Genomic DNA, 24,257 nt, shown 5'->3' on the forward strand with positions numbered 1-24,257 from the left:
GATTTGTGTTGTTTGTGTATTACTAAATTAAATTCAAATAGTTTTTTTTTATTTTAAAGCAAATTGAATGAATAAATTTTAAAAATGTTAAATAGAAAATATGATCTAGCATCTAGCAACAAAAAGCGAGCAGACGACATAATAAGAAGCAGGTTGTATCATCTTGTCGCTGTCATAACTCATGAGCGTAATTTGACGACGAAAACATTTTAATTTGAAAGCAATGAATACCGGAAACTTGTCAGAAGTGTTTGAGGATATTTTTTCAAATTGTGACGTTCTAATTTCTAGTCTACAAAAAGAAAAAGGTTTATTCTATATCTCACTTTGATTTGTGCAAATGGTTAATTTTTGTTGTTTCTTAGAATCTTCTTTGCAGCCATGTGAACAGGATTTACAGGAATTTCAATCAAACGTTGTATCATTCTCTAAAGTTTTATCTCATGAAGCCACAAAATTTGCGATAGCCCATAGTAGCCCACCTTTTCCTGAGGTGTCAACAACCCAAAGCTTAGCTGGAAGCTTGTGCAATGCAACAAGTCAGCTCGTTGGATGCTACCTCTTATTGCCCAATACTTGTGGTTCAACATTCCTCCAGATAATTGAAAAAGAATTGGAGTCTCTGATATTTGGTGTGAAGCAGTTTGTGGAAAAAATTCATAATTTGATCTTGAAAAAGTATTTTAAGCACAATAATTTTGTATTTACAGTAATATTTTCTAAGACTTTTATTTATGTTAACTAGTGACAACTTGCAGCCCTGCCTTCTGTCTACTGGAATCATCTGGGAATTTTGCGACAAATTACCAACTTTGCCAAAAAACAACAAAGAAGCAGTATCTTCTGTCTTGAATAGAGAAGAACAACTCATAAATGATGCAATTGAAGAACTTGAAGAAGTAAGTTGATCAGTATTATCCTACTACTCCTGTGTGATTTCCAGCACAGTTTTCTTCAGGCTGCGAATGCATCAATAAATGAAGACGAAATTGACTCCGACGACGAAACTACAATTCGTGGTGTTGCGCTTGAACTTCATCCTTCAGTCAGAGGTCTTGTAAAAACTGCAGCAGCGCTCGTTCGACGAACCACGAAACTGGTCAACGATTTCAATGGGTAAAGCCTAGACTAGAATAACTGTTTCATGCGTTTAATTGAGGTTTAAAATCAATTTTTGTTTCACAGTGTTGATCAAAACAGATTAGACCCTGTTGTTGAACAAGTTTCAACCATGAGTACCGAGGTTGATGATTTAATATGTTCACTCTATCCACCTGTAAACGTTGTGCTAGCTGTCGATCATGGCAACACATTGTCATCAAAAATGGACCAACTTTTAAAAACAGTCCAGGGAATTGCTGGAGAAGGAGATCAGGCCTGGATTGAATTGTTATCAAAAGCCGTCCAACATAATCTTCAAAATTTGCAAACCAAAGCTTCCTCGACGTAACATTTTTTGCGAACGAAATACATTGGAAAGTTACAGTTATTTTCTGATGTCTGGTGCCTACTTACGGCCATAACGGGTGATCGTAAATCGTTCGACGTTCTTATTCATTATTATTAGCTGTAACTTTTTTTTTGTATAAGAAAGTTGGGAGAAGCCAAGTTTAAATTCAAAGTACTACATTAAACGTGATAAGACTCGAATCAAATAAAAAATTGCTGCATTCTATATATTTGAATTAAGTGATGCAAAACAGTGCAAAAACTGAGCCTTTATCGAACATTTTAATTCTGACTGTTACACATTTGTATAGTAAGTAGTTCGGCTATTTTGGGGTCGTTTAAATTGGAATTTTGTAATCGGAATCATAGTAATTGGAAATACGGTTGTTATAGTATTTGTTCCTGAGACTTACACCAATGGACTGCCAGTTATTCCGACAAATCGCAGATCCTGCCAGAAATTTACGAATAAAGAAAACGAACATTAATTAACGAAAAATTAATCTACAAACCATTTTATACCCGAAGAAACAGAATGGGATCAAATTGGCACCCTGGAACATTTACGGGGTCCTCGCAGTACTGCGTTGACGGATCAAATACTTGACCTACTGGGCAACTCTACAGAAATAAAAGTAGAAACGTAAAACGGACTGTTTGAAGTTTGGACATTACACATTAAAACTTACTGCTACAATGTAATTGCCATCTGATGAGCAAACGTAGTATAAAGTACAGCTATCCGGATAAGGGTATTGTCCTGCAGGTCCCGGACACACGAATGGAGCTGGAGTAGTAGGTTTCGGAGTTGTTGTAGTAGTTGTTGTAGTTGTGGTTGGTGTTGTTGTGGGGGTCGTAGTCGGCGTTGTTGTGGGCGTTGTTGTAGGTGTTGTTCGCGTAGTAGTAGTTGTGCCTATATTTAATCATAGAAATTGTTAATAGATTTACATTAAATTCGATTAGTGACGTGTTATTACTTTTGCATGACGCATTTTCTTCCATGACGCAATTGTTGGTAGCCGGATCAAAGACCGCAGTACCAGGACAGTTCTGTAATGCATTGCATGATAATCAAAACCTTAGATAGAGCTTATTCTAGCTTATTCATATTTCTAACAAATGCTATTAGTTACCTGTAGATAAGCTGTTCCTCCGACACACGAGTAGTAGCTATTGCCACAAGTTCCTTTAACGAAAAACAAAATAAGTAGTATTAGCTAATTGGGCCCAAACACACACAGAAAATGCATTTTGAATTTTACGACTTTCCTACCGGGCACTGGGTAAAAGCCATCTGAAGTTGGGCATTTGAATTCTGACTCTACAATTCACGAAAATAATAGATTATTTAATAGGGACTCTTAATAAAAGGCGAAGTAATTAGCATACGGCAAGAAGCTTGATCTATAGCAGTGCACACCAGAGTAGCTGGATCGAAAATGCTGCCCTCGGGACAAGTCTAATAAAATGAAAAAAAATCGTGAAAAAGGTTAATCGATTCATTTACTCTAAGCTTAATACCGATATATAAGGCGATCCTGAGACGCACACATAGTAATCTGGCCCACAGGTACCGGGAATGGCGTAGAATCCCTCGAGTGTCGGGCAAGTAAAAGTAGGACCCGTAGGTGTCGTTGTTGTACGCGATGTGCTTGTAATCGTGGTCGCTGGAGAAGTCGTTGCACCGGCTGCATCATATTTTTGCAAGATTAATCGATGAATCGAATTAACATATGGATTTTAGTACTTACTGCGACAGGAGGCTGATTCGTAAGGAACACATTTCGAGAGAAGCGGATCGAAAACAGTGTTAGTTGGACATGTCTGAATGAAACATTATTTTCAATATTGGCAAATTAGCATTATAAGAAAATATATTTGTCGTGAAACTAATTTGTCACCATTAGATAAGCAACACCTCCGACACATGCGTAGTAATCCGCTGTGCATTGGCCTTCGATAGCATAGAACCCATCTGATGTCGGACAAGTAAAACTTTCCTATTTCAGCAAATACCAATAATTGCAATAAATTAGTAAGATCCAATAATAATTCATGCAATACAAATATTACACAATTTCGACGGAAATTTTTTAAATGTACCTGTTTCATGCTGGATAACGAAAAGGCACTAATTTCCAACAGGAAACCTGAACGTAATGGGCGCATAAAATATTAAAAACAATTTCATTATGCATTTTTCTCTCAATTAACTGGTGATCTACTCACTTTGCAGAAGGAACACAGAGAAAAGCGATTTCAGCATTGTGAAATTCTTCTTGATTCTGATTTTACTATACTTGATTAAGCCAGCGATTTAAATGTAACGTCACAGACCAGACGTTTACCGTTTTATACTGTCGCTTGGCATTCACGATTGACTTATTGTTGGTATCCGTGTGGTATTTCACAGCAGTTATAGATACTATCAATTGAAAACAACAAAAAATCTAAATGAGAAGTAGGAATAAGGAACTTCTGAGATTGCATTGTCATCTTAACTGATGTGCTCTGTCATTTTAAATCCTTGTTTGCTTGTCTTAAAACTAGAACCGGAAAATCTCCAAGTATACATCTAAACGACAAGCTTGTCAGCAATCTAATCCTGAAGAGCCCTTTACCCGTGTTCATATAAATTGCGGCATCGATGCAAAGTCGAAATTTTCATCCTGCTTTTGACGTCCGCTTTATCGTTAGTAACCTGGTGCTATAGCTACTCCCTACCTGGTGATTCCACATCGTAGACATGACCTTACTCGTTCTTATAATTTCAGATATCTCATTTGAAACTAAATAAAGACTACTGATGTTTTTTTAATGAAGTATTTCTAGCATGTTGACATTTTTCCCGTTAATAAGAAAATTGGGTTTTTATTTGCTTATTTGTTTGTCGTGTTTTTATTATCTGGTCTAAAAATGTATTTTGGGTCATTTGTACACAATACATTATTTAATTTAAAAAAATCCCCCGGTAAGACGACTATCTTTAAAAATGTGAAGTTCCCTTAGATATGTTCATGTCTCCTGTTGATGGACTTATTTATAAAGGATTAACAAAGGATTTACAAAAAAATTCCACCGTGACAACCACTGCGCCGCCACTGCGCAAGTGCGCGTGTATACTTTACACTTAGAACCGTTTACAACATTAGGTAATAAAGCCTTCGTACCTTTGATGGGAATACCAAGATCCACACATGAATCGTTATCTTATTTGAACGACGACAAACAAAAAATGTTGCCCAAATAACGCTGGTCAGCATTAATCAAATAAATTAATATTATATTGATTAAAACGAGGACAAAGCTGTCGTAATACAATAAGTAGACTATATTCTAAACAAAATAAATAGTAAAGGTCCCTAAACAAAAAACATTATCCAACTACAGTCCCCTCCATAAGTATGGGATCACCCCGCGCCGTTCCATAAGGCGGCGTGTATTTTTCTAGTTGGTTTTTCGGGTGGTAAAAAGTGAAAAAATGACATAAATTCACAAAACTTGGAATTTATGTCATTTTACCTCTTTTGTTTTGTCTGAATTTTTTTCAGATTTTTTCGTTCATGGGATAGGCCTCTAAAAGTGGCTCCGAAAGTATCGGATCACTCCGACGCCAACCATGTTATCTTATGACCCGAACTTGTTTTTCACATAGCTTTTTGTATATTTAATTTTTAAGAAGGAATTTTTATTTTCAAACCGTGTATACACTACCCTTTCATAAACTAACTGTGAGTTTTGCATAACGATCCGAATTCTTTTCGAATTTTCCCAGATTTATTCGTTTCCCGAGTTTCTGAAATCAGAGACTGCAGAAGACTTCATTTACGGTTTACAACCTCTATCAGCTGGCGTAGGCAGGAAAATTAGTGTCGTTTTTATACGCCCCTTAAGTAAAAAAGGTAGCAGAGCGCCATTGGTGTATAGAAACGACACTAATTTTCCTGCCTACGCCAGCTGATAGAGGTTGTAAACCGTAAATGAAGTCTTCTGCAGTCTCTGATTTCAGAAACTCGGGAAACGAATAAATCTGGGAAAATTCGAAAAAAATTCGGATCATTATGCAAAACTCACAGTTAGTTTATGAAAGGGTAGTGTATACATGGTTTGAAAATAAAAATCCCTTCTTAAAAATTAAATATATAAAAAGCTATGTGAAAAACAAGTTCAGGTCATAAGATAACATGGTTGGCGTCGGAGTGATCCGATACTTTCGGAGCCACTTTTAGAGGCCTATCCCATGAACGAAAAAATCTGAAAAAAATTCAGACAAAACAAAAGAGGTAAAATGACATAAATTCCAAGTTTTGTGAATTTATGTCATTTTTTCACTTTTTACCACCCGAAAAACCAACTAGAAAAATACACGCCGCCTTATGGAACGGCGCGGGGTGATCCCATACTTATGGAGGGGACTGTATGTGTAATGGATTGTATTTGAACATTTTTTGTGTTTTTTCCCACTTGAAAAGTAATTAATCAATACGTGAGTAAAATAAGGCACCTTTCGTGAATTTGTGTACAAGCATAAAATATGTTCATCTTCATCCCTCGCATGTAGTGGAGAAATGTGCCATTAACATTCGTCCATCAACTCAAATAATATAACTTTAAACGCAAAGCCAATAATTTACCACAATTACGTGTGATGTGTTGCGTAACAAGTGCAAAATTTTTCATTAGAACAGCCAGGATAGATAATGAGGACACTGGACTCACTCACCTAAATAAATGTTTACAGGTGAGGACGGTTGAGGAGTGAACATACTTTGGCAAATTCCATCCATCTTGAATTTTTGCTGTATCATACCCCCCCCCCCCTGCTGTTCAAAACTCCACAGAGTCGTATTAATTATTTATTGATGCTATCAGTCGTTGTTTGTTTCCTTTCCACCCACAGAGTTCTAGACTATTTATCGCCGACAAAAAGTAAAGAGGCTATCTTGCATCATGTGTAGGATGCATACGTATAGATCACGCTTGTTGCTTGATAACTGTTTGATAAAATGGCCATTCGATAAAAGGTGGAACGTTTAAATAATGAAGTACCTTGACTACTCTATATTCCACCCTTGGTAACAAGAGTGAAACATCACTTTTTGGAGTCATTTGCATATCTGTTGAGCAACCGCAATAGAAAATGAATTCAAAAGTTCTAGCCTCATTGCTGGCTTTCTGCGGTAAATATAAATCCAATAAACATCTCAAATTCCAACTAAAAAGTGACCTCTAAATTTACTTGGATCAGGACTTATGGCAATTGTCGCGGGAGCCTCAAATTTAAAGGTACATAACTTACTTCTTAATTAAAAAAAAGCGTAATCTGCACAACAATGAAACAGCAAGTCATGGCATTCATATTAATTTGTCATGTCTACTTTTGTTACAGATAGAAGCAAGAGATACCGATTTAGGTGAATCCGATTATCAATGTCCCGAGGGACTTTTCGTAGCTCCTCACGAAACTCAGTGCGAGTTGTACTACATCTGCTCTTCGGGTGGCACTCCCACTCACTTGTATCACTGTCGAGACGACCTGTTGTTTGATCTCGAATATTACGGATGCAATTTTAAAGAACAGGTGGATTGTGGAGACCGTCTAGCACCCTTTACTTGTCCTTCTCCAAACGGAAATTTCCCTGTCAAAGAAGGAGCCTGTGATTCGCGATATTACATATGCACCGATGGCGTCTCAGACTTACAGGTGCGACATTTATCATTCCTATTTTTGAAGAAATCATTTCTCTATTTAAAATGATAGACTTGTCCAAATGGAGGGATTTTTGACGCCACCGTATCATCATGTGTTGCAACTCCTTGTGCTAGTGAGTAATTGACAAAATTTACACAAATTTGTGGTGCTTTAAAGTTGCGTTCGATTCTTTTCATAGCGACAACGACAGTAGCCGTACCAACGGCACCTGGTCCATTTGAATGTCCCGAACCGAATGGATACTTCCCCAGTCCTTATTCTTGCTCTCAGTATTACGTTTGCCTTGAAGACAATTCTTATCTTTATGTAAGCTTATTGTTTTATCTGCATATTATTTTTCGTTTTCAATTAACGCTTTGTTTTTCTCCTGACAGAATTGTCCTGCTGGACTTTATTATAACCCAGCTCTCGAAGCCTGTGATTGGCCAGCCAATGTCAACTGCAATTTGCCTGGATTTTAGAAAAATGGTGAGAGCAATTTATGTGAAAGAGTTGTATAAAATACTATCACCTACTAAACTTCCTCTTGATGTATTTACAACGTTTATTTTTAAAAGACACACTTATATCTTACATATTATGCGAATCATTAGTCAATACAAGTTACGTAATGATGTAAAAAAAACATTATTTACGTTGAAAGCAGCAGTTATGATTTTAATTTAAAAAAATAAATAAATCGGTACAAATTAATAGTAGAATTTCCCCAAAGCCCAAACACTTTCAAGTTACAGAAAAAGCGTCTCGAAAGCTTGAGAGAAAAACTCAAAAAAGTGTCGCCAGTTCGCCATTCGCTAGTGGAGTTTTATCGAGGAGGAAACTCACTAAACAAATAATAACCCACGTAGGTTCTAGTAGAAAATTTAATTAAGGAATAATGTCTGAAATGAAGTGACTCAAATGAGATTACTTTTTTGGAATTTCCCCTCCATGCAACAGGAAATGAAGTCAAAGGCAACGCTGCTGAATTGTGCAAAACAAAAGAAAAACAAAGGTCCTACGCAATGCATATGCAATGTGCTTCTAACACAGCATTCGATACCATCTCGTCGCAAATTTCGTTTCCTATTAGAAAACGTGGCCTCTTGGCCTAGATTCATTGTTTTTCTTTTTTAATTTCTGACCATTAAAATATTGATGTAAATTTTGTACCGTTTTTCATCGTTTTAGTTCACTGACTTGAGACTTCCGTTTTAATTTCGAGAACTTTTGGTATGAGAAATTGTGAGATTTGTCATATGTGAGTTATTTTAGTATTTTTACTTCAATGATTGAATATGGTATAGGCAGAAAATGAACTTAGGTTTAAAAGAAGAAGTGAAAGTAGTGGTGAATTCCCTACTAGTTCCACATTCACGAGGCTTGACTTTGGACAAGCTATTGAATGAGTATGCCAATGTTGAAATGAAAGATTTTCCATACAAGTTAGTATAAATACACTTCTACTTTGTTGAATAAATCTAGTTAACATAGTTTATCTTTTAAAGGCAACTTGGACACAATAACCCAGCTGATTTCTTAGCTTCTATTCCTGATGTAGTGAAATTTACTAGATTACCAAGTGGACATGTTCTTCTCCAAGGTAAATAGTTTAAAATCCATTCATAACCTGCTCGAATTATTAATTTTTTCCATCTTTACCAGCTATTTCTAATTCAAAAACTGGTCACATTCAAGAATTAGTCAAAGGCCAGAAGAATAGTCAAACTGCTAGTTTTAAAAACTATAACAGAATAACTCAATACAACAATCACTATCAACCTCCTGCCAGGCGATATCCCAATCCAACAATGCAGGGCAATAGGAATCACTTCCAACCAACACAATTTTCGGCACCTCCAGGAAGAATGACTCATTCCTATTCTAACATGGCAGGCAACACAAATGGCAAACCAACAGCTTCTCAAGTACAAAGTTTGCTAACTTAATTTAAAAAAAGCCAAATTAATTTTTCTATTTTTACTGAAGGTTGTACATATCAATGGAAATTCATTGAAGGCTGAAATACCACCATTGCGTACATGTTCAAGTGTTGAATATGAGTCTCAACTGGTGTCTGAATTTCAAAATCTTTTTCAGTTTTATCCTGATGGAATTGACATTGCTCATGTCTTTGCCCTCTATTCGAATAAGTTCAAGAAAGAAGTATATCTTCAAAACATCGAGCCAAATTTGACTTCTTTCGCTTTCTTCCAACGACATGGTAACGTGTTTAGATTGTGGAAGCGTTCAGACAACACGTTGGTGGGTCTTGCAGGACATGAGACACTACGACCAAGTCAATTAGAAACAGCGATTCCGTCACCACATGCAGATCGAGGGAGTCTAACTGGAGCAGTGCCCAAGATGCACACTCCAAATAATGCAGCTTATTCAAACGGTCAATCTCCTACGAATAGAGCGACTCCAAAATTTCAATCACCGACTACTGCAGTCCCTGTTCAATTCACATCTCCGACTAACGTAGCTGCCACACCACAGTCGGAAGATACAATGTATCGTACAACGAATGGACATATTGTTCAAACTCAATGGGCCGCGTTGGATATTCGCACGCGCATTCCTGGGACTAAGCCTTTACAATCAATGATAGTTGGTGGCAGAGATTCTGACGAAACGCTTGCTCGCATCGCTCTACAGAAAGTTGTACCCGTCCCTTGGCACGCCCCACCTCGCGCCGACGAAGTTTTGCCCGACACGTTTGGTATATTTTATTACTTTGATAATTATTTGACAAGTTTGATTTCACATTTATCTCTTTTTCGTTTACACAGGTGTACGTAAACCCAAGATCAAAAACGTTTATGAAGTTAACATCCCAGTGGGACGTCAGGCATTCCCTGGAAATTTAGCCGATTTCGACTATTTCTTTCTGATTGTTGCGGAGGTCTATTCTCCAGGCGAATTCTATTGGTTCTTGAGCGAGAACAGAAAGCCCATTGAAGATCTTACAGATGACATGACGTAACTTGAAAATCATAAAATATGACTGCGGCCTCGAAAATTTAACTTTTTACATTTTAAATTCAGGCTGTTTTACAGCAGTAACCCTGAGTATGTCATATCCCGGACTGAGATGTACATTGGCCAGCTAGTTGCTGCCATGTACACTGACAATCTCTGGTACAGGGCTCGAATCGTTGGATGCCATCAAGACCTTTTCCAGGTTTTTTATGTTGACTATGGTAGTAAAAACTTCGTGAAACTGGACAGGATCCGTCATCTACACCTCCATTTTTTGAAAATGCCTCTGCAGGTAACTTTTTATTTTAAAATGGTTCGTTTTGTTGCATTAAAATTTCCCTGTTATATTCCAGGCTTTCCGAGGTCGAATCTTTGGCATTCAGCCGTTACAACACGAGCCTAAATGGTCATTTGAATCAGGGAAATGTTTTTTGGATCTCATTAAAGGTGATTAGTTTCAACTGTGTATTCATATAGACAGCTCATACTTATTATTTTAAATACTTAGGGTGTAAGATTATTGCTGCTGCAAAGATGATTGAAGAGACCTTAGAGATACCAGAGTATGAAATCGACACAGTCTACTCTTTGACTTTGGTTGATACAACAAAGGAGAACGACATCCACGTCAGTGATTATTTGATTGAAAATGGATTTGCTTTGCATTGCGAAGAGGAACAAATTGCTGTTGCCTCCGCAAATTCTGTTTATGAATATTCCACGCCGTCGCCTCCAGCTGAACACACCGGTAGAGCGCCATCACCAAATCCAATTTGCGCGTTTCCCTCATCGGCAGTGAATTCAGTTACAAGCCAGTTGCAAACAACAAGCATCTCGATTACGACACCGACCCTGATTTCAAATAACGAACATCTTGATTTCGAGAATCCATCAATAGACGAACTGTTATTCAGTGAAAGAATTTCTTCGAACATCCAGCCTGAAGAATACGTGATTGCCTCGGTGAAAGAACCCCTTCCGGTCTTAGCATCTGAAAGAAGGTAAAGAAGCTTATTTTTTTAATACTTTAACTTGATTTCAAACTCCATTATTTTGATTGTTTGCAGTTTGGAGGCGAATGACTCAAAATGCGTCGATGTACTAGGTAAATCCCCATTTAACTATTTTGCTGTTTTTGTATTTTTGAAATTTCATAATTCTTTATTGGATTTAAATGTCATCAGTTTTGAAAGACGAACGAAGGCTTTATACAGTTGAAGATGGGGGTGAATTGTATCTTCCTAAGCCGGACATCTTGATGCTCATCCCCAGTCTGGATAGTCAAATAGCCGCCTTTAAAGCAAAGATCGACTGCAAAGTAGTCACTGCCCAGACGCATCCAAATATCTTTGCCGATTGCGCAAAGTAAATATCTTGAGCCATAATTTTACATGATTTTAAAGAAATTCATCTGATTTCGTCTTTTAGGGCTGGTGCACCTTGGATGAAAGATGATTCCTTGTCAGAACTCACTCTTTATTCACTGCAGTATGTTTCTCTACTGTTTTTCTTGTGTTCTGTGAAAGATAAGGTTGCTTCTTCAGCTATTGAGGTAATTTACTGTATTTAAGTCATCAAATAATTAATAAAGCATGTATTAACATCATTTTTTCATGTTTGTAGGCAAAGCGAAAAGAATTCAACAATAAGTAAATAAGCACATTTTTCTTTTTATGATTAGTGATCAAGTTTGAGTCATTAATTACCTTCCAATTCTTTATTTTATTTGATAAACAAGTATTTAAACCAGGAAAAAATCAGTTTTTATAAAATTGAATCAAAACTGTCATTGAACAAAACATACTGTCCTAATTTTGTAATTTACTTGTACTGTACTTTCCGTGCAACAATAATACAGAATGTAAAAAATTAAAAAATTTTGAATTCAAGATTAAAATTTTCTGTAAAATAAAATAAAACGTCTTTTGTAAATTCAAATTGTATTGTAAAATCCAGTTCAAATTTGAAATTTATGTTAATGAAGAAGTGCAAGTGCTGCCACCTAGAGAAATTTTACCTACTAACAGTAGCTATCTCCTTCTCTGCTGGACTGTTCTTTGCTGTCAAAGACTCAAAGTCAAATCAAACCGACAACTTTGTCGTAGTTTGAAAACCATACTATTGTCGCTATTTTACAGTTAATATAATTCGTCCTGTGCACAATTCACAAAGTCTCTTATTACTTATTACTCAGTCAACACCACCATCAATATGTCTGAAGAATTGCCACCTGGTTGGGAGAAACGTGTAAGCCGATCGTCAGGTAATATAGTCATCTTCTTTAATGCAATTAGCAGCTGGAAACTATTGTGATTTTCGTTTTTATTTATTCACTTTGAATTGATTGTAGGAACGAGCTACTACTTGAATATCTACACCAAAGAGAGTCAATGGGATACTCCAACTAAACCAGCAGAGCGTGCTTCATCAAACGGCCCAGAAAAGGTTTGCTTTTATAAATAATTCTCTATTACTGCCATCAAACCAAATTGTAAACTAAAAGTGTATCTCTTAATCAGGTTCAATGCAGTCATCTTCTTGTCAAACACAGGGATTCTCGTAGACCATCATCATGGCGGCAAGACAACATCACCATATCTAAAGAAGAGGCTATGGATTTGCTAGTTGTTTATCAAGAGCAGATTATTAATGGTGAAGCTTCATTTGCTGAATTGGCCTCGAAATACTCAGACTGCAGTTCAGCCAAGAAAGGTGGAGATCTTGGTAGTTTTGGTAGAGGAGCAATGCAGAAACCGTTTGAAGATGCTGCTTTTAGCTTAAAAGTTGGTGGAATGAGTGAACCTGTGTGGACTGATTCAGGAGTTCATATTATTCTTCGCACTGCGTGAATTAAATTTTTCATTAAATTTTCTTTTTACTAGAATTTTTGGATGTTTCGTCTATTGCATACCCATATACAACATTATTATTGCAAGTATAAATTTGGTTTTTACAATTTCTTCAACTGAATTAAGAAAACACATCAAGGGTTCAGAGTTTAGATTATCTAAAAATTTTTGTATTTACCTGACATTAAGTTTGGTAACACATACTGCATATTTCATGTTTGCTTACTGATGAATTTCAAAATTGCCAATCGATCAGATTATTTACACAAATCGATAACGTCACATAGGAGAAAAAGGGAACGACCACAGAATGAGAATATTAAAATTAGAGGGGTCAGATTACAATTTGGCGATAATCGATAGAACGTGGTAGTTTTTTTTTTTTGTTGTTTTATTTTGCGCCTTCGGGACATAGAAGGAATGGATGGTTTACTCTTCTTTATGAAAAATGGGGCCTAAAAAATATCAGGATAGTCTATTGTTCGAGACAAGTGGTGCGGACAACCACTTCGGTCACTTGATATGGATCAGAGTTGGAAGCCGGACGGCGATCTTCCAAGTAACCTTTGCGTTCTTCAGCCACTCCACGAGGCACGCGAATACTGCAACCGCGGTTAGCCACACCTGAAAAATAATTTAAAATTTAATAAAAGAATTCAACTTAATCTCCTTTTGATGTACCGGCAGAGAAATCGTGAATGGACGAAGTTTCACAACGGCCGGTAAGACGTCGCTCATTATCTTTGCCCTCATGGGGATCGTAGGCTTTGATGTGTTTCACATGGCAGCGAGACAATTTTTCAATTGCTTTTTCAATCTCTCTGTAAATTGGAAATGCCAGTTTGAAAATCAATAATTCATCACAATTTCTTTTTCAAAAACTTACGCAATGCCGTTTTCTTCTCGCATGGCTTTGGTGGAGAAGTTGCAATGGGCTCCAGCTCCGTTCCATTCACCTTTCATCGGTTTAGGATCCAGGGAAACATTGACGCCGAAATCTTCAGCGACGCGATGCAAAATGTAACGAGCCATCCACAAATCATCGCCCATTGTAATACCTTCGCAAGGACCGACTTGAAATTCCCACTGTAACAAAACAACAACAACAACAACAAGATTACGATATTTCCCTGACGTAATCTCCTGTTATCTTTTCAAGGATTTCAAAATTTTTACCTGAGCGGGCATAACTTCAGCGTTGGTCCCCGAAATATTGACCCCGGCGTAAAGAGCAGCACGATAATGAGCTTCGACAATATCTCGTCCGAAAACTTTGTTGGCTCCTACACCGCAATAGTACGGTCCCTGGGGTCCAGGGAAGCCATTCTTGGGCCAGCCGAAGGGATGGAGATCATTATCTAACAGAGTGTATTCTTGCTCAATGCCAAACCATGGCTCGTATTCGGCAGCCGAATTCATGGCTTCAAGGCAAGAGTTGCGATGGTTTGACTCGGTGGGTCTCTTGTTGTACTTGTAAGTGTCACAGAGGACGAGCCTGTTGTTGCCCAAACAGAAAGGATCGCGATAGATGGCCACCGGGTAGAGATAAACATCCGAATTGCTGCCTTCGGCCTGATATGTTGAACTTCCGTCATAGTTCCAAATTGGCAATTCTAAACAAAAGAAAACGAAACAAACAAAACATTGAAGAATTGTTGGCCAGCGGCTAGAAATCTAAAAGATGCAAAAATGTTTCTAGTCGTAACCGGATTTGGAACCTTGTTTTTCTCATTCACCAAGGCCATTATCCGATAGTACGAAACACTCATTATTTATGCGAAGGACCGTGCCAAATGCTCATAAATGGAAAAGAGGGCGTCTCCGACAGAACGACAAAACAAATAGGAAGTTTTCTTTTGTGTCAATTATTTACCCGATGGAGTCTTTGGGATGAAATCGATGGTTCTCGTCTTTGCTCGGACGTATTCGCCCGTGCCGTCGATCCAGACATACGTAGCCATGACTTTGTCGTCTGGCTGCGGGAGTCTCATGTAGCGATCCAGCACGGCTTTGTTGGTAGCGGACGCGTTAGTCATTAGACCTGCCATTTTTTCTTTTGTGTCTGATGGGTTGTGAAGATTCTCCAAAAATTTCCAATCAAAGTCTTACACGTATCAACGATTCCCTGTTAAAAAATTTAAAAAGAAAAAAGAAAACATTTAATTATTATTTGATATTTTCGTAGAGATAATCATCTGTCCCTGACTCATATGACTAAAAGGAACTGTGTGGTTGACGGGTCATCCAAGAAAAATAATTGCGCTGTTGCTTTTATTTTCTTTGTCTCCATGCCAAAATGTTGTTGTGTTGGTGCTGCTGGTTATGTAAGACAGGCAAAGAGCAACCCAGAGAAAGGAAATTAAGCTGCTAGAGGTTTCTAGTTGGTTGGCCGGATCAATTTAAAAAAAAACCGCTCCGAACTGGATCGACGAAGCGATGTGAACCAGTCGGAACTGGATTCAGCACACACACACACACACACACAAAGGAGACGGGAGGGGGGTCACCGTGCAAGGATTTTCCTTGCACGACAGCGCAAGCGCCCAGAGAATACCCCTACATACAGGAGAGACTCCTCATGGCAACAAACCAAGAACGTGCGGGATTTCCGCACGCAATGAACTCGCTCGTCCCCCCACAATCGTTAGATATTTTTCGAGTTTTCGCTTTATCACGCCAGTATGGGCCAGTGAAATTGCGCAATCTCTTCGGGAAACGGCAGATAAAAATGAGACTAAGCAAAATTTTAATGAAAAAATTCGTGCGGATGGCCAAAAAGGGGGGGATTACCACCAATCTCACTTGTTGACGACAAGGAATAGAAAAAGGATCGTGATATCACGTGATCTCCGTTTGACCCACTTTTCTCTGGTTCGCGCCTCAGCAACAACTTACTTTCAGTTTCGTAAACAAAATGAAATATTTTTTATTATTTTCAAGTCTTGTTAATCTGATAAAATCAACTCTAGACAAAAGGGTGGGGTCCCAAAAATTTTCCAAGAAATCAATTAAGGGACGAAGGTCGCATGGGGTGGAGTCGATAAAATACGCCCCTGGAGCCTACATGACCTCGCTCGACCTTGACCCCATCAAAATTTAAAACAACTAAACAAATAGGAGTGGTCCACAAAAAATTACATAAATGTCTAAACCAGTTGCCAAGTGATGAAACCCAAATAAAAATCAGTCAGTCGTACCCGAATTGTTCTAAAGTTGCCGTCTCCAGTGGTGGTGTCCGCCTCTTGGTGGTGTGGACTCTTCTCGTTAGAAGAAGGTAGTGGATTGAGCTGCTAGTCGAACGAACGGCAGATTTTATAGACGAGTGAGAGAGAGAGGGGGGCCCCTCCTTGTCGTTTGAGACACCGAAAAGAATGACCGAGTGAAAGGCTATTGGTTCTCAAACTGGGATGTACCCCCACCATAAAGGAATAAAACGCACGGTGCACAAGAAATGCAGATGGAGTCGTTCAAAAAAACCTCCTCCTGCCTCCCCCCACTCTGCGCACATACACACACAAAAAGAAACAAGAAAGCTGGCGCTATGAGGTAATGTGCCATTCTATACCCGACGTCAAGCCCAACTCGAATCCATAACAAACATATGAAGCAACTTTTTAACCGTGAGGGACTTTTCCGTAGGGCAGTGTAGACACGACAGCGTGTATTATGTGTGTGTGTAGTTTGCTTCGCGTTCCCTCTCTAAAAAAGACTACGGACCAATGGCAATCGGCATCGCACGTGATACCCTACTGATCACACTGTTCCCCTTTGGCTTTGGAGATATTATTTTTATTTATTTTGTTTTACAACTTAATTTAACTTGGGTTTTAATAATGCTCGCGGTCAAACGGTCTAAATTTTGGGTTTCGAATTTGCTCTTAAATTTCACGCCGTTGTTTGTTGTTGACAGCGAAATCAACCGGCCATCAAACAGTATGACGTAGTGCGTGTAATACAAGGACTTTATAAAGATATACATGGAATGGGTTTATTGGGAAAAATTCACCTTTGATCGAGTCTGTTGGTTGTTTACAAGTTGGGATTGATATCAATTCAGGGCATTAGAGATGAAAATAACAGAAAACAATAGCTTCCATAACCTTTGATCGTTGAACAATAATTAGTCGAGTTAAAAACAAGTGACGTCACTGAAAAATCTATTAGTACATGGCCTTGTTTTTTATATTATTGATGGTCACCTGTCCGTCACATTACAGTTAGTATTATAATCAGTCTGTGATTTTGTATCGATCGCGTCTAGCCCCCCCTCCAAGGACATAAACTTTAAACATTTTGTCTAACGACAAAGTTTGCTCAATCCAAAGTGTCTGGATTGTTAAACTATACGTCAGTTCATTTGTTGATAATAATTCGAAAACGGCCTCGAGTGGATTGAAAACTGTAATGTTTCTTTGTGTTATAGCACGGCCGAATCACGTAATAAAAGAAAACGGGTCTTGACGGGTATACATAGAAGAAAAACAAAATTACACCCAAATAAGGACATGCCAAGTTTCTGTCCTTGGTTGAAACGAAAACCTTTTCTAACGTACCGCTTGTTACGATGTAATAATTGCGTATAAGAAAATAGATCCTCCTAGGAAGAAGAGTAGGTCGAGAAATAACCAAGGTCAAGTGGCGGTTCAAACGGTTTCCGATAGTTAACAGAGTCGGACGTTGTTAGGCGAAACGTTTGATACACGGAAGCGAGCGAAACTGTATGCAAATAAAAATTTCGCCTTGCCATGAAGTTGCTTCCTCTTACATGTCACATTGACCTTGACGATACGGTGTTCATCAGGAATCAAATGCAACTTAAGACACCATTCTATAATACCCTAGTTTATTTGCATATAACCAAATGATGAACTTTCACTCTCGGGCTATTTTACCCAGAAAAGCTGGCCCCGCTTGTGAGCGGCTGGGAGAGACGCAGCAGCAGTCTGATAATAATCTATCGATTGGAGACTTTCCCAAGGCCAGTAGACCACCAGAGAAAATACATATCCCATGCAAATTGACTTGGAATGTCTGCTGCTGTGGTTCTCTCTGCCGTCCACTCTACACAGCCCTAGAATTTTTTTAAAAAGCGACAACTTTCTATGTTATTTCTATTTGGAAAAAAAAAAAAAGAAATGGGCACGGGAGTTTCACGTTTTGTTTTGTTTTAAAAAGGGTTATTTCTGGTCCGTCTATCCGCCACCCACAAGGTCACCGAGTCCAGAATAGCCAGTTAGTATATTTGTTTGCTCGAAATGTTTTAAAAAGAAACAAAATCTGAAATAAGATAATTTCTCTTGTATTTTTGCACACGTTAAACTAATACCGCCATCGAAGCGGTTTCATCCATAATACAAAAGGAACTTGAACTGATTCTCTGGCTGCGATGCATTGAGGATAAGGTCAATGATGTTTTCGTGTTTTCCCGCAACTGGAACAGCTTGTTGTTGACAACGAATATTCACGGAAAACACGGACTTGGATGTAGTGCAACTCTTGTTGACACGAAATCCGATCCCACCTCCAACACGATTGCGCAGTGGCGGGATATATAAGCAAATGTCGAACTCGTTTTTGTTTTCCCTCTGCGTAGTGCCGTGGAGTCTACGACGTCGTTTCAACCGCCTTACATGACGTCATCTATAAACTGTTGCGGAACATCAACAGGCGATTGAAATACATTGGCAATTTTTGTATGTCTAATCAAAACGGGTTTCATTGGTCGTATCGGAAAAATAAAGCAGGACTACGCATTTTGTTAAAACAAACAAACAGCCAAAAAAGCAGAGAATGAATACAATAACAAAAAGCCAACCGGTTCAAGCCGATTTGAAAGTCACCCGAAGCTTTTGAAACAAGACATTGGCCGTCATTTCGTGAATCAACCGGCTAAATCTCGATTGCCAATCACATTCAAAATCTAATTACTGAGCTACTCGACTGTCCGCCCGCAGTTTGTGCTGAGCCGATTTCAGTCACGCATGGACTTTCTCCCGTGAGAGAATATCTATAATGAGCTTATAATAGAGTTGGCGTGGCGAATCATCACACAATAACGGACCCCTTAGGTCAGTTTCGTGAATTGAATCGGTAAATAAAAAGATAAAAATGAATTTAGAATTGACGAAAAGACGAGGGCGAGGCAGTTTTTGTTGTTTTAAAATTTCCACCGTTATGATCAAGAGAAATAAAATTACAATGACAGCTGGTTGTAGACTAGTAGTAGTAGATTGTTGTTAAAAAAAAGTTTCCGCCAATTCCGGTTTGCCCTTCAGGCGCAACGTATGTTGCTGAAATCTTTTAAGACACCAAAAATATCAACAAGGTCAGTTCACTGAAAGAGGTTGATGGCCAGAAATGTCGTTGCTATATCTACAATGTTAAAAAAAAAAAAAAAAAAAAAATTTGCATTCGAAAGTATCAGATGTGCGTACCAGCCTGGTACCAGCTAGGCAGTAAATGGTTGGGTACGTGAAAAATCCATGTCCATTGGGACTTGCCGTTTTTGGAAATCCGATGCGTGTCCAAACCAATTCCGCTTTCCCAGAAATTCCGTAGGACATCAGGAAATGCGAATTTCGCGTGAATTTTTGTATCATTGAATAAGTTTGCTGCGTGACATCTAGCGGTAATGGTTAAGAACTCCTTGAAAAAAGAGAGAGATAACAGGACTAGAGTTCTTACTTACTTACTGTTTCCCGGAATTATCCAGGGTTTTCCAAAAACAAAGATACGTCAGAGAACCTAAAATCTGAAATGTCTTTTTGAGTTTGCTTTGTTTCTGTTTTCCCGCGGGATTATGTTTTGTTGTTTGTCTTGAATTTCTATTGCAGTACATATTTAATTATGATGGACAGACATATGCGGTATCCGTGAGTTATATAATCATTAAATCACGACTCCAAATTTCTAGGAATATTGTTATCAACGTCTTTGTCGCTATCTGTTGGTGTAAATGCAAAAGAAGGGGTTATAAAACAAATAATTGACTGCAAAGACAATTTACAGATGATCCGTGAGAACTTTGTGACTCTTTCGGTCAAAATCGGTATTAATCAATCAATCGATCACGAATGTCTTTTTCTTGGAAAAAAATATTGATGCTCACTGCTTCAAGAATATTTTAAGAATTATTGAAGTGACTGCAATGTATTGCATGTGAAAAACCAATGGTTTTTATCGAATAAAATCATGTCCAAACAAAGTCTTTGTGAATTAATTCTGTAAACTAGGTGGCGTGGCCGACTGTCAGTCGAGTGACAAGCAGACGCGACTCTTTTATGTGCAAAACAGTTTGTAAGCGCGTTACTATGTTATAAGAAAGTGAATGCTACCATCTATCATCTGGCATCCACTTGTTTGTTTTTGTCTAGAAGTTGTCATTAGTTTCGGTATAAACATTTTCAGGTAAACCGTAAGAGATCGAGCAATGCCAGTTGTCGAATATCGTCTCGGTGTTGGCTCCAATGAGTGAAAGCGTCAGAAACCCCTTGTTCGCAGGTCTAAATTTATTTTGAGGCCAACAAGAAAGGAGAGGTTTTGGAGATGACTTGGACGACTCGCCGTTAGGACTTGTATTGCTGAAAGAGTGAAGTGTTTCTGTTTTTATTGTGCCCAGTCTCACCTTCTTGAAGAATGGATACAGCAGTCAGTCCGATAGACCTCCCCTTGTTACCCACTCCTTCGACCAGTTCTGCTAGTCCCAGTGTTGAGCTCAGGCATGACTTTGAAGTTCTCAGTAGCAATGCTACTGATTTCTCCTCTGCACACACAAGCCCTGACGATTTCAGAAACTCTCACTCAAAAGAATGTGAAGTGATGTGTCCTGAACCCAAGAGTAACATCGCAGACAGCCTAAAAATCCCTCAGCGTAAACAGCAACGACCCTGCCCAGTGGTGTATGAAAGTCAGATATCACCAGAGCTAGAAGGAATAAAACTCAAGATTAAAAAGTCTCCAACTCAAGAAGTGTTACATCAGAGCACATCTACAGCGGCAACTGGTGCGAAAAACAGACCCAAAACTGTCAGATTGAAAACACCTAGAGCCCGAAAACCGGCGGCGACGAAGGCGGGTGCCAAAGGCAGAAAACGTAAGAGAAGGAAGAAAGGCCAATCCGACGATGGAACGGACGAGGAAGAAGAAGAAGAGGATCAAAATTATTTCTTGGACGTGAACGGCTCATCGGCGGGACACACTAATGATAACAATGGAGCTCAAAGTGTTTGGGCAAATGAGAGAATGCCCCCAGAAATTTTGTTCAAGATTTTCATGGAAGTGACTTATACTGAAGGATGCGTTCCTACGTTAGTCATGTAAGAGTTAAACTTTTTTATGTACAATTTCCCCCGTCGTATTATTCACGGTCGAGTTTGCATTCAAACAGGTTATCCCACGTTTGTCGCCTGTGGTGGGAAGTTTCTACCGATCCATTATTATGGCATACGGTTGACTTAGCTACAGGAAGAGTTAACGAAAAATACCGAACAGAGCGTAAACTTGTTTGGCTCCTTCAGAATCGGTTGTCCCGCGTCCAAGATTTGGCTTTAGGTAAACGTCGCTATTTCGTGAACTATTAAATTATTTTTAACGCTATTTTGTCATCATATATACTCTTCTTGTTCTAGGTGGATGGAATTCTGCATTGAGTCGTGCTGCGGTTGAGGGCTTGTCTCAAACCTGCAATGATCTCCAAGCGCTGAGCCTTAATGGGTGCAAAGGTTTGATGGGTGAGAGTCTACTGAACGTTATACAAAACTGCAAAAGCTTACAAAGGCTTGATCTGTCGGCCATCTCGGTAAGATTGATTTCGACGAATTTCCATAATATAACAATGTAACCCTTAATCATTTTCTCTCATTGTAGCCTTACACGGCCAATCCACGGGGCGCCATTTCTAGCGGAACCCTGTGTGAGTTATCTAAGGTAATGGGCAGTCGACTGTCCCATTTGAATTTGGCAAATAACTGCACGACGGGAATCCAGCAAATTGTCGTCGCTCTAGCGGTAATGACTCATCAGGCAATTCATGTTTAAAACATTCACTACTATAAATCAACTTTCCCTCTTTAGGTTTCTTGTCCTAATCTGCAAGTGTTGGACTTGTCGAACCTCCGAACAGCAACGCGGGATACGGTTTGCATCAACATCGAACAATTGCAAGAAGGTTGTCCAAAGTTGAGGGTCTTGCGTTTGACTAACAGCCTCATCCGGCTCTCGGCCACACCTCTCAAAGACCAAGCCGCCTCACTGGGATTTCCTCACCTAGAGGAGCTTAGCATTGCCGTCGACCCCAAGGCCTACATCTCGCTGGATAATGCTTCAATTGAACGTATTCTTAAGAACGCCCATAAACTCCGTCTGCTAGACGTCCGTGGATGTATATCCATTACCAATTCTAGTTTGGTACGTGTTCCGGCCTGGGATCTCGAACATCTATTTTTATCAGGTAATCAATCATCTCATTTTTTTTAACTTTTACTAGAACAACACACAATATCATCGATGTGTTATTTCATTCGATTGATAGGCTGTACTGCTACGCGCCACTCAGCCGATGGATTAGAATTAGTAATCCGCAAATGGCGCCATAGTCTGATCGAAATCGATCTCTCCTGGACATCTGTTAGTGAAGCACTCGATCAGGCCGTCATGGCACTTGCTGAAGACTCAGATTCACCCCTCAAGTGAGTATTTTACGCAAGTAAAACCTCGTGATGAAATTACTGATTGTTTGTTTGTGTTGCAGGGTTTTAGATTTGTGTGGGTCATCGGTCAGCTTTCCGCCCATCCGTCAAGTGTTGTGTCATTGCACTCGATTGCGTACGTTGAATCTTTCTTCTTGTCGTGCTCTCCCGCGTGGAATTAAACGCCTTTATGATGGCGTAACTCAACTTTCCTTGTTGAGAACGGCTATTCAAGCCGGCCGGTTTGACGACAATAATGATCAAGCCGACGATTGACGAGAAAGAAACCACACACAATTCACCAACCGTTTTCATAATACTGACCTTTCATTTAAAAAAAAATCACTCCCCTAATACCTCCCCCCCCCCACTCCTTATAATTATATCTCTCCGGTGATACCGGGCCGTCTTTTTTAAATTATTAGTAATTTTGACCAAAGTGGATGACGAAGCAATAGGGCAAACAATGCGTCTGTGTCTTCCCCTCAGCCACTTTAGTTGTACTGTTGTATTTTATGGTATGTCCCAGTCGTTGGACTACGGAGACGATTCGAAAAAAAAACAATACTCCGTCTCAGTCGACTTTATTATTATTATACTTATAGTGTGTTCAAAAAGTCCATGCCCATGCCATATACGACAAATACTGAAAGGTGTTATTAAGTTTTTAAGAATGTTTTTTTTTCCATTTTTACAAACGACAAATTAATATCCCCCCTCTCCACAGGTTAAACAAAAAAAAGTGTTTTTATTGTTTCTTTTCCTTTTTTGTTGGATCAGCTTCCTGAACTGTTACGACATTGTGTACTTGTTTCTTCATCTCACACTTAAACCCCTCGGAATTTTTCGCTCTTCTCGCCCCCTCCCACTTCCGTCTTTTTCCTCTTCCTACATACCGAAAGCCAAGTATTGAAAGACTATAAGGAAACATTTTTTTACATAGTTCAAAGGCTTTTGCACAACTCATCATTGTTTGGTATCATTGTAAGTGTGAGCGTGTGCGTGTCTCATTAGCCCATCATCTTAGCCTCGGGAGTTGCGCCGTTCGTCGTCGTGATTTTGTACAGCATGGAGGAGTTGGAAACCTGAAGTTTGACCCTTTTGGTTTACTCTCCAGTATAAGATCATCGACTAATTATTCGTGTATGCTGTTCATATTTTACAAAAATATACTCCCTGGACCTAAGACTGAAACTTTGAGACAAAAGTGCCTCAATTTTAGTTTAACCAACGGTACAATTCTTGTTTAATCAAATTTACTTTATGTCACATGAGATTTCACCGCAACGGCGTCGTCAGCGCCGCTCGCTGGAATCATCAACATATTGAGACGGTCGCCGTCGCTCTTGGAGGGAAAGGTGGGTGACGGGTAAGAGTGTCGGCAGCTTTGTATTTCAGAAACTTTAGAGGTTTCACATGAAAAGATGCAGGGCACATACCAACATGTGTTGTATTTATCTGAATTTTTTACTCAAGCAGTAGGTAGCAATTAACTTTAGTTTATTGCATTAATGTTGGTTTAGATTCAACATGACTGTTTGATGCCAAAGTTAGTTGGAACTCTAACTCAAACACAGATAACCGTTGCTGCTGCTA

The 24,257-nt window shown here is 38.9% G+C and overlaps 7 protein-coding genes across 10 annotated transcripts; 5 read left to right on the forward strand and 2 right to left on the reverse strand.

Annotated features, from left to right (window-relative positions):
- Window positions 1–64: 64 nt before the first annotated feature.
- Window positions 65–1,489, forward strand: LOC124329167 (cyclin-D1-binding protein 1 homolog). Its single transcript, XM_046788212.1, has 5 exons — window positions 65–308; window positions 366–678; window positions 746–899; window positions 959–1,116; window positions 1,186–1,489. Exons 1-5 carry the CDS (start codon window positions 224–226, stop codon window positions 1,448–1,450), a joined length of 975 nt encoding a protein of 324 aa, XP_046644168.1. The 5' UTR covers window positions 65–223; the 3' UTR covers window positions 1,451–1,489.
- Window positions 1,490–1,662: 173 nt separating this feature from the next.
- Window positions 1,663–3,847, reverse strand: LOC124329159 (chitin-binding domain protein cbd-1-like). Of its 2 annotated transcripts, none has more exons than XM_046788198.1 (12): window positions 3,679–3,847; window positions 3,553–3,599; window positions 3,351–3,449; window positions 3,201–3,273; window positions 2,971–3,137; window positions 2,839–2,908; window positions 2,723–2,770; window positions 2,583–2,635; window positions 2,427–2,499; window positions 2,139–2,362; window positions 1,962–2,070; window positions 1,663–1,900 (listed from the first exon to the last, which is right to left on the reverse strand). In XM_046788198.1, the coding sequence occupies exons 1-11, from the start codon at window positions 3,713–3,715 to the stop codon at window positions 1,966–1,968; spliced, it is 996 nt and encodes a 331-aa protein (XP_046644154.1). In that variant the 5' UTR covers window positions 3,716–3,847; the 3' UTR covers window positions 1,663–1,900; window positions 1,962–1,965. The 2 variants fall into 2 exon arrangements, with proteins under 2 accessions (XP_046644154.1, XP_046644153.1); XM_046788197.1 differs by having other exon boundaries at window positions 1,972–2,070; window positions 3,679–3,843.
- A 2,629-nt stretch (window positions 3,848–6,476) lies between these two features.
- On the forward strand, window positions 6,477–7,810 carry LOC124329194 (protein obstructor-E-like). 2 transcript variants are annotated; one of them, XM_046788249.1, is made up of 6 exons: window positions 6,477–6,629; window positions 6,698–6,735; window positions 6,833–7,153; window positions 7,211–7,274; window positions 7,341–7,468; window positions 7,537–7,810. In XM_046788249.1, the coding sequence occupies exons 1-6, from the start codon at window positions 6,590–6,592 to the stop codon at window positions 7,621–7,623; spliced, it is 678 nt and encodes a 225-aa protein (XP_046644205.1). In that variant the 5' UTR covers window positions 6,477–6,589; the 3' UTR covers window positions 7,624–7,810. The 2 variants fall into 2 exon arrangements, with proteins under 2 accessions (XP_046644205.1, XP_046644206.1); XM_046788250.1 differs by having other exon boundaries at window positions 6,839–7,153.
- Window positions 7,811–8,108: 298 nt separating this feature from the next.
- On the forward strand, window positions 8,109–12,005 carry LOC124329028. 2 transcript variants are annotated; one of them, XM_046787952.1, is made up of 13 exons: window positions 8,109–8,374; window positions 8,449–8,586; window positions 8,650–8,744; window positions 8,807–9,069; window positions 9,131–9,866; window positions 9,937–10,126; window positions 10,193–10,418; window positions 10,480–10,573; window positions 10,635–11,127; window positions 11,194–11,231; window positions 11,311–11,491; window positions 11,555–11,678; window positions 11,750–12,005. In XM_046787952.1, exons 2-13 carry the CDS (start codon window positions 8,456–8,458, stop codon window positions 11,777–11,779), a joined length of 2,601 nt encoding a protein of 866 aa, XP_046643908.1. In that variant the 5' UTR covers window positions 8,109–8,374; window positions 8,449–8,455; the 3' UTR covers window positions 11,780–12,005. The 2 variants fall into 2 exon arrangements, with proteins under 2 accessions (XP_046643908.1, XP_046643909.1); XM_046787953.1 differs by having other exon boundaries at window positions 8,453–8,586.
- A 147-nt stretch (window positions 12,006–12,152) lies between these two features.
- Window positions 12,153–13,424, forward strand: LOC124329218 (putative peptidyl-prolyl cis-trans isomerase dodo). The gene is made up of 3 exons (XM_046788281.1): window positions 12,153–12,389; window positions 12,477–12,571; window positions 12,646–13,424. The coding sequence occupies exons 1-3, from the start codon at window positions 12,338–12,340 to the stop codon at window positions 12,973–12,975; spliced, it is 477 nt and encodes a 158-aa protein (XP_046644237.1). The 5' UTR covers window positions 12,153–12,337; the 3' UTR covers window positions 12,976–13,424.
- Window positions 13,124–16,368, reverse strand: LOC124329147 (glutamine synthetase-like). The gene is made up of 6 exons (XM_046788186.1): window positions 16,173–16,368; window positions 14,849–15,100; window positions 14,152–14,588; window positions 13,862–14,061; window positions 13,657–13,796; window positions 13,124–13,599 (listed from the first exon to the last, which is right to left on the reverse strand). The coding sequence occupies exons 2-6, from the start codon at window positions 15,021–15,023 to the stop codon at window positions 13,451–13,453; spliced, it is 1,101 nt and encodes a 366-aa protein (XP_046644142.1). The 5' UTR covers window positions 15,024–15,100; window positions 16,173–16,368; the 3' UTR covers window positions 13,124–13,450.
- Window positions 16,369–20,226: 3,858 nt separating this feature from the next.
- On the forward strand, window positions 20,227–23,855 carry LOC124329055 (F-box/LRR-repeat protein 6-like). The gene is made up of 7 exons (XM_046788003.1): window positions 20,227–21,290; window positions 21,362–21,525; window positions 21,603–21,772; window positions 21,841–21,981; window positions 22,048–22,423; window positions 22,505–22,661; window positions 22,724–23,855. The coding sequence occupies exons 1-7, from the start codon at window positions 20,611–20,613 to the stop codon at window positions 22,935–22,937; spliced, it is 1,902 nt and encodes a 633-aa protein (XP_046643959.1). The 5' UTR covers window positions 20,227–20,610; the 3' UTR covers window positions 22,938–23,855.
- Window positions 23,856–24,257: the final 402 nt, after the last annotated feature.

The sequence above is a fragment of the Daphnia pulicaria genome, chromosome 3 (genome assembly GCF_021234035.1).
Source record: "Daphnia pulicaria isolate SC F1-1A chromosome 3, SC_F0-13Bv2, whole genome shotgun sequence".
NCBI classification, from domain to species: Eukaryota; Metazoa; Arthropoda; class Branchiopoda; order Diplostraca; family Daphniidae; genus Daphnia; species Daphnia pulicaria.

Bases quoted from the DNA above. Each gene is read 5' to 3' on its own strand.
- LOC124329028 (XM_046787952.1), top strand. From the start codon at position 8,456: ATGAACTTAGGTTTAAAAGAAGAAGTGAAAGTAGTGGTGAATTCCCTA. The intron at 10,127-10,192 runs GTAACTTGAAAA...TTTTAAATTCAG, and splicing joins GATCTTACAGATGACATGAC to GCTGTTTTACAGCAGTAACC. The intron at 11,128-11,193 runs GTAAAGAAGCTT...GATTGTTTGCAG, and splicing joins GTCTTAGCATCTGAAAGAAG to TTTGGAGGCGAATGACTCAA.
- LOC124329194 (XM_046788249.1), top strand. From the start codon at position 6,590: ATGAATTCAAAAGTTCTAGCCTCATTGCTGGCTTTCTGCG. The intron at 7,154-7,210 runs GTGCGACATTTA...TTAAAATGATAG, and splicing joins ATGGCGTCTCAGACTTACAG to ACTTGTCCAAATGGAGGGAT. The intron at 7,275-7,340 runs GTGAGTAATTGA...TTCTTTTCATAG, and splicing joins TGTTGCAACTCCTTGTGCTA to CGACAACGACAGTAGCCGTA.
- LOC124329159 (XM_046788197.1), bottom strand. From the start codon at position 3,715: ATGCTGAAATCGCTTTTCTCTGTGTTCCTTCTGCAAA. The intron at 2,071-2,138 runs GTAAGTTTTAAT...TTATTTCTGTAG, and splicing joins ATGGCAATTACATTGTAGCA to AGTTGCCCAGTAGGTCAAGT. The intron at 1,901-1,971 runs GTATAAAATGGT...AATTTCTGGCAG, and splicing joins ATCCCATTCTGTTTCTTCGG to GATCTGCGATTTGTCGGAAT.
- LOC124329167 (XM_046788212.1), top strand. From the start codon at position 224: ATGAATACCGGAAACTTGTCAGAAGTGTTTGAGGATATTTTTTCAAAT. The intron at 309-365 runs GTTTATTCTATA...GTTGTTTCTTAG, and splicing joins TAGTCTACAAAAAGAAAAAG to AATCTTCTTTGCAGCCATGT. The intron at 900-958 runs GTAAGTTGATCA...AGTTTTCTTCAG, and splicing joins CAATTGAAGAACTTGAAGAA to GCTGCGAATGCATCAATAAA.
- LOC124329055 (XM_046788003.1), top strand. From the start codon at position 20,611: ATGGATACAGCAGTCAGTCCGATAGACCTCCCCTTGTTACCCACTCCT. The intron at 21,291-21,361 runs GTAAGAGTTAAA...GCATTCAAACAG, and splicing joins TGCGTTCCTACGTTAGTCAT to GTTATCCCACGTTTGTCGCC. The intron at 21,773-21,840 runs GTAAGATTGATT...CTCTCATTGTAG, and splicing joins TTGATCTGTCGGCCATCTCG to CCTTACACGGCCAATCCACG.
- LOC124329147 (XM_046788186.1), bottom strand. From the start codon at position 15,023: ATGGCAGGTCTAATGACTAACGCGTCCGCTACCAACAAAGCCGTGCTG. The intron at 14,589-14,848 runs GTAAATAATTGA...TCTTTTGTTTAG, and splicing joins CATCCCAAAGACTCCATCGG to AATTGCCAATTTGGAACTAT. The intron at 13,797-13,861 runs GTAAGTTTTTGA...TCCAATTTACAG, and splicing joins CGAGAAGAAAACGGCATTGC to AGAGATTGAAAAAGCAATTG.
- LOC124329218 (XM_046788281.1), top strand. From the start codon at position 12,338: ATGTCTGAAGAATTGCCACCTGGTTGGGAGAAACGTGTAAGCCGATCG. The intron at 12,390-12,476 runs GTAATATAGTCA...AATTGATTGTAG, and splicing joins ACGTGTAAGCCGATCGTCAG to GAACGAGCTACTACTTGAAT. The intron at 12,572-12,645 runs GTTTGCTTTTAT...TCTCTTAATCAG, and splicing joins CATCAAACGGCCCAGAAAAG to GTTCAATGCAGTCATCTTCT.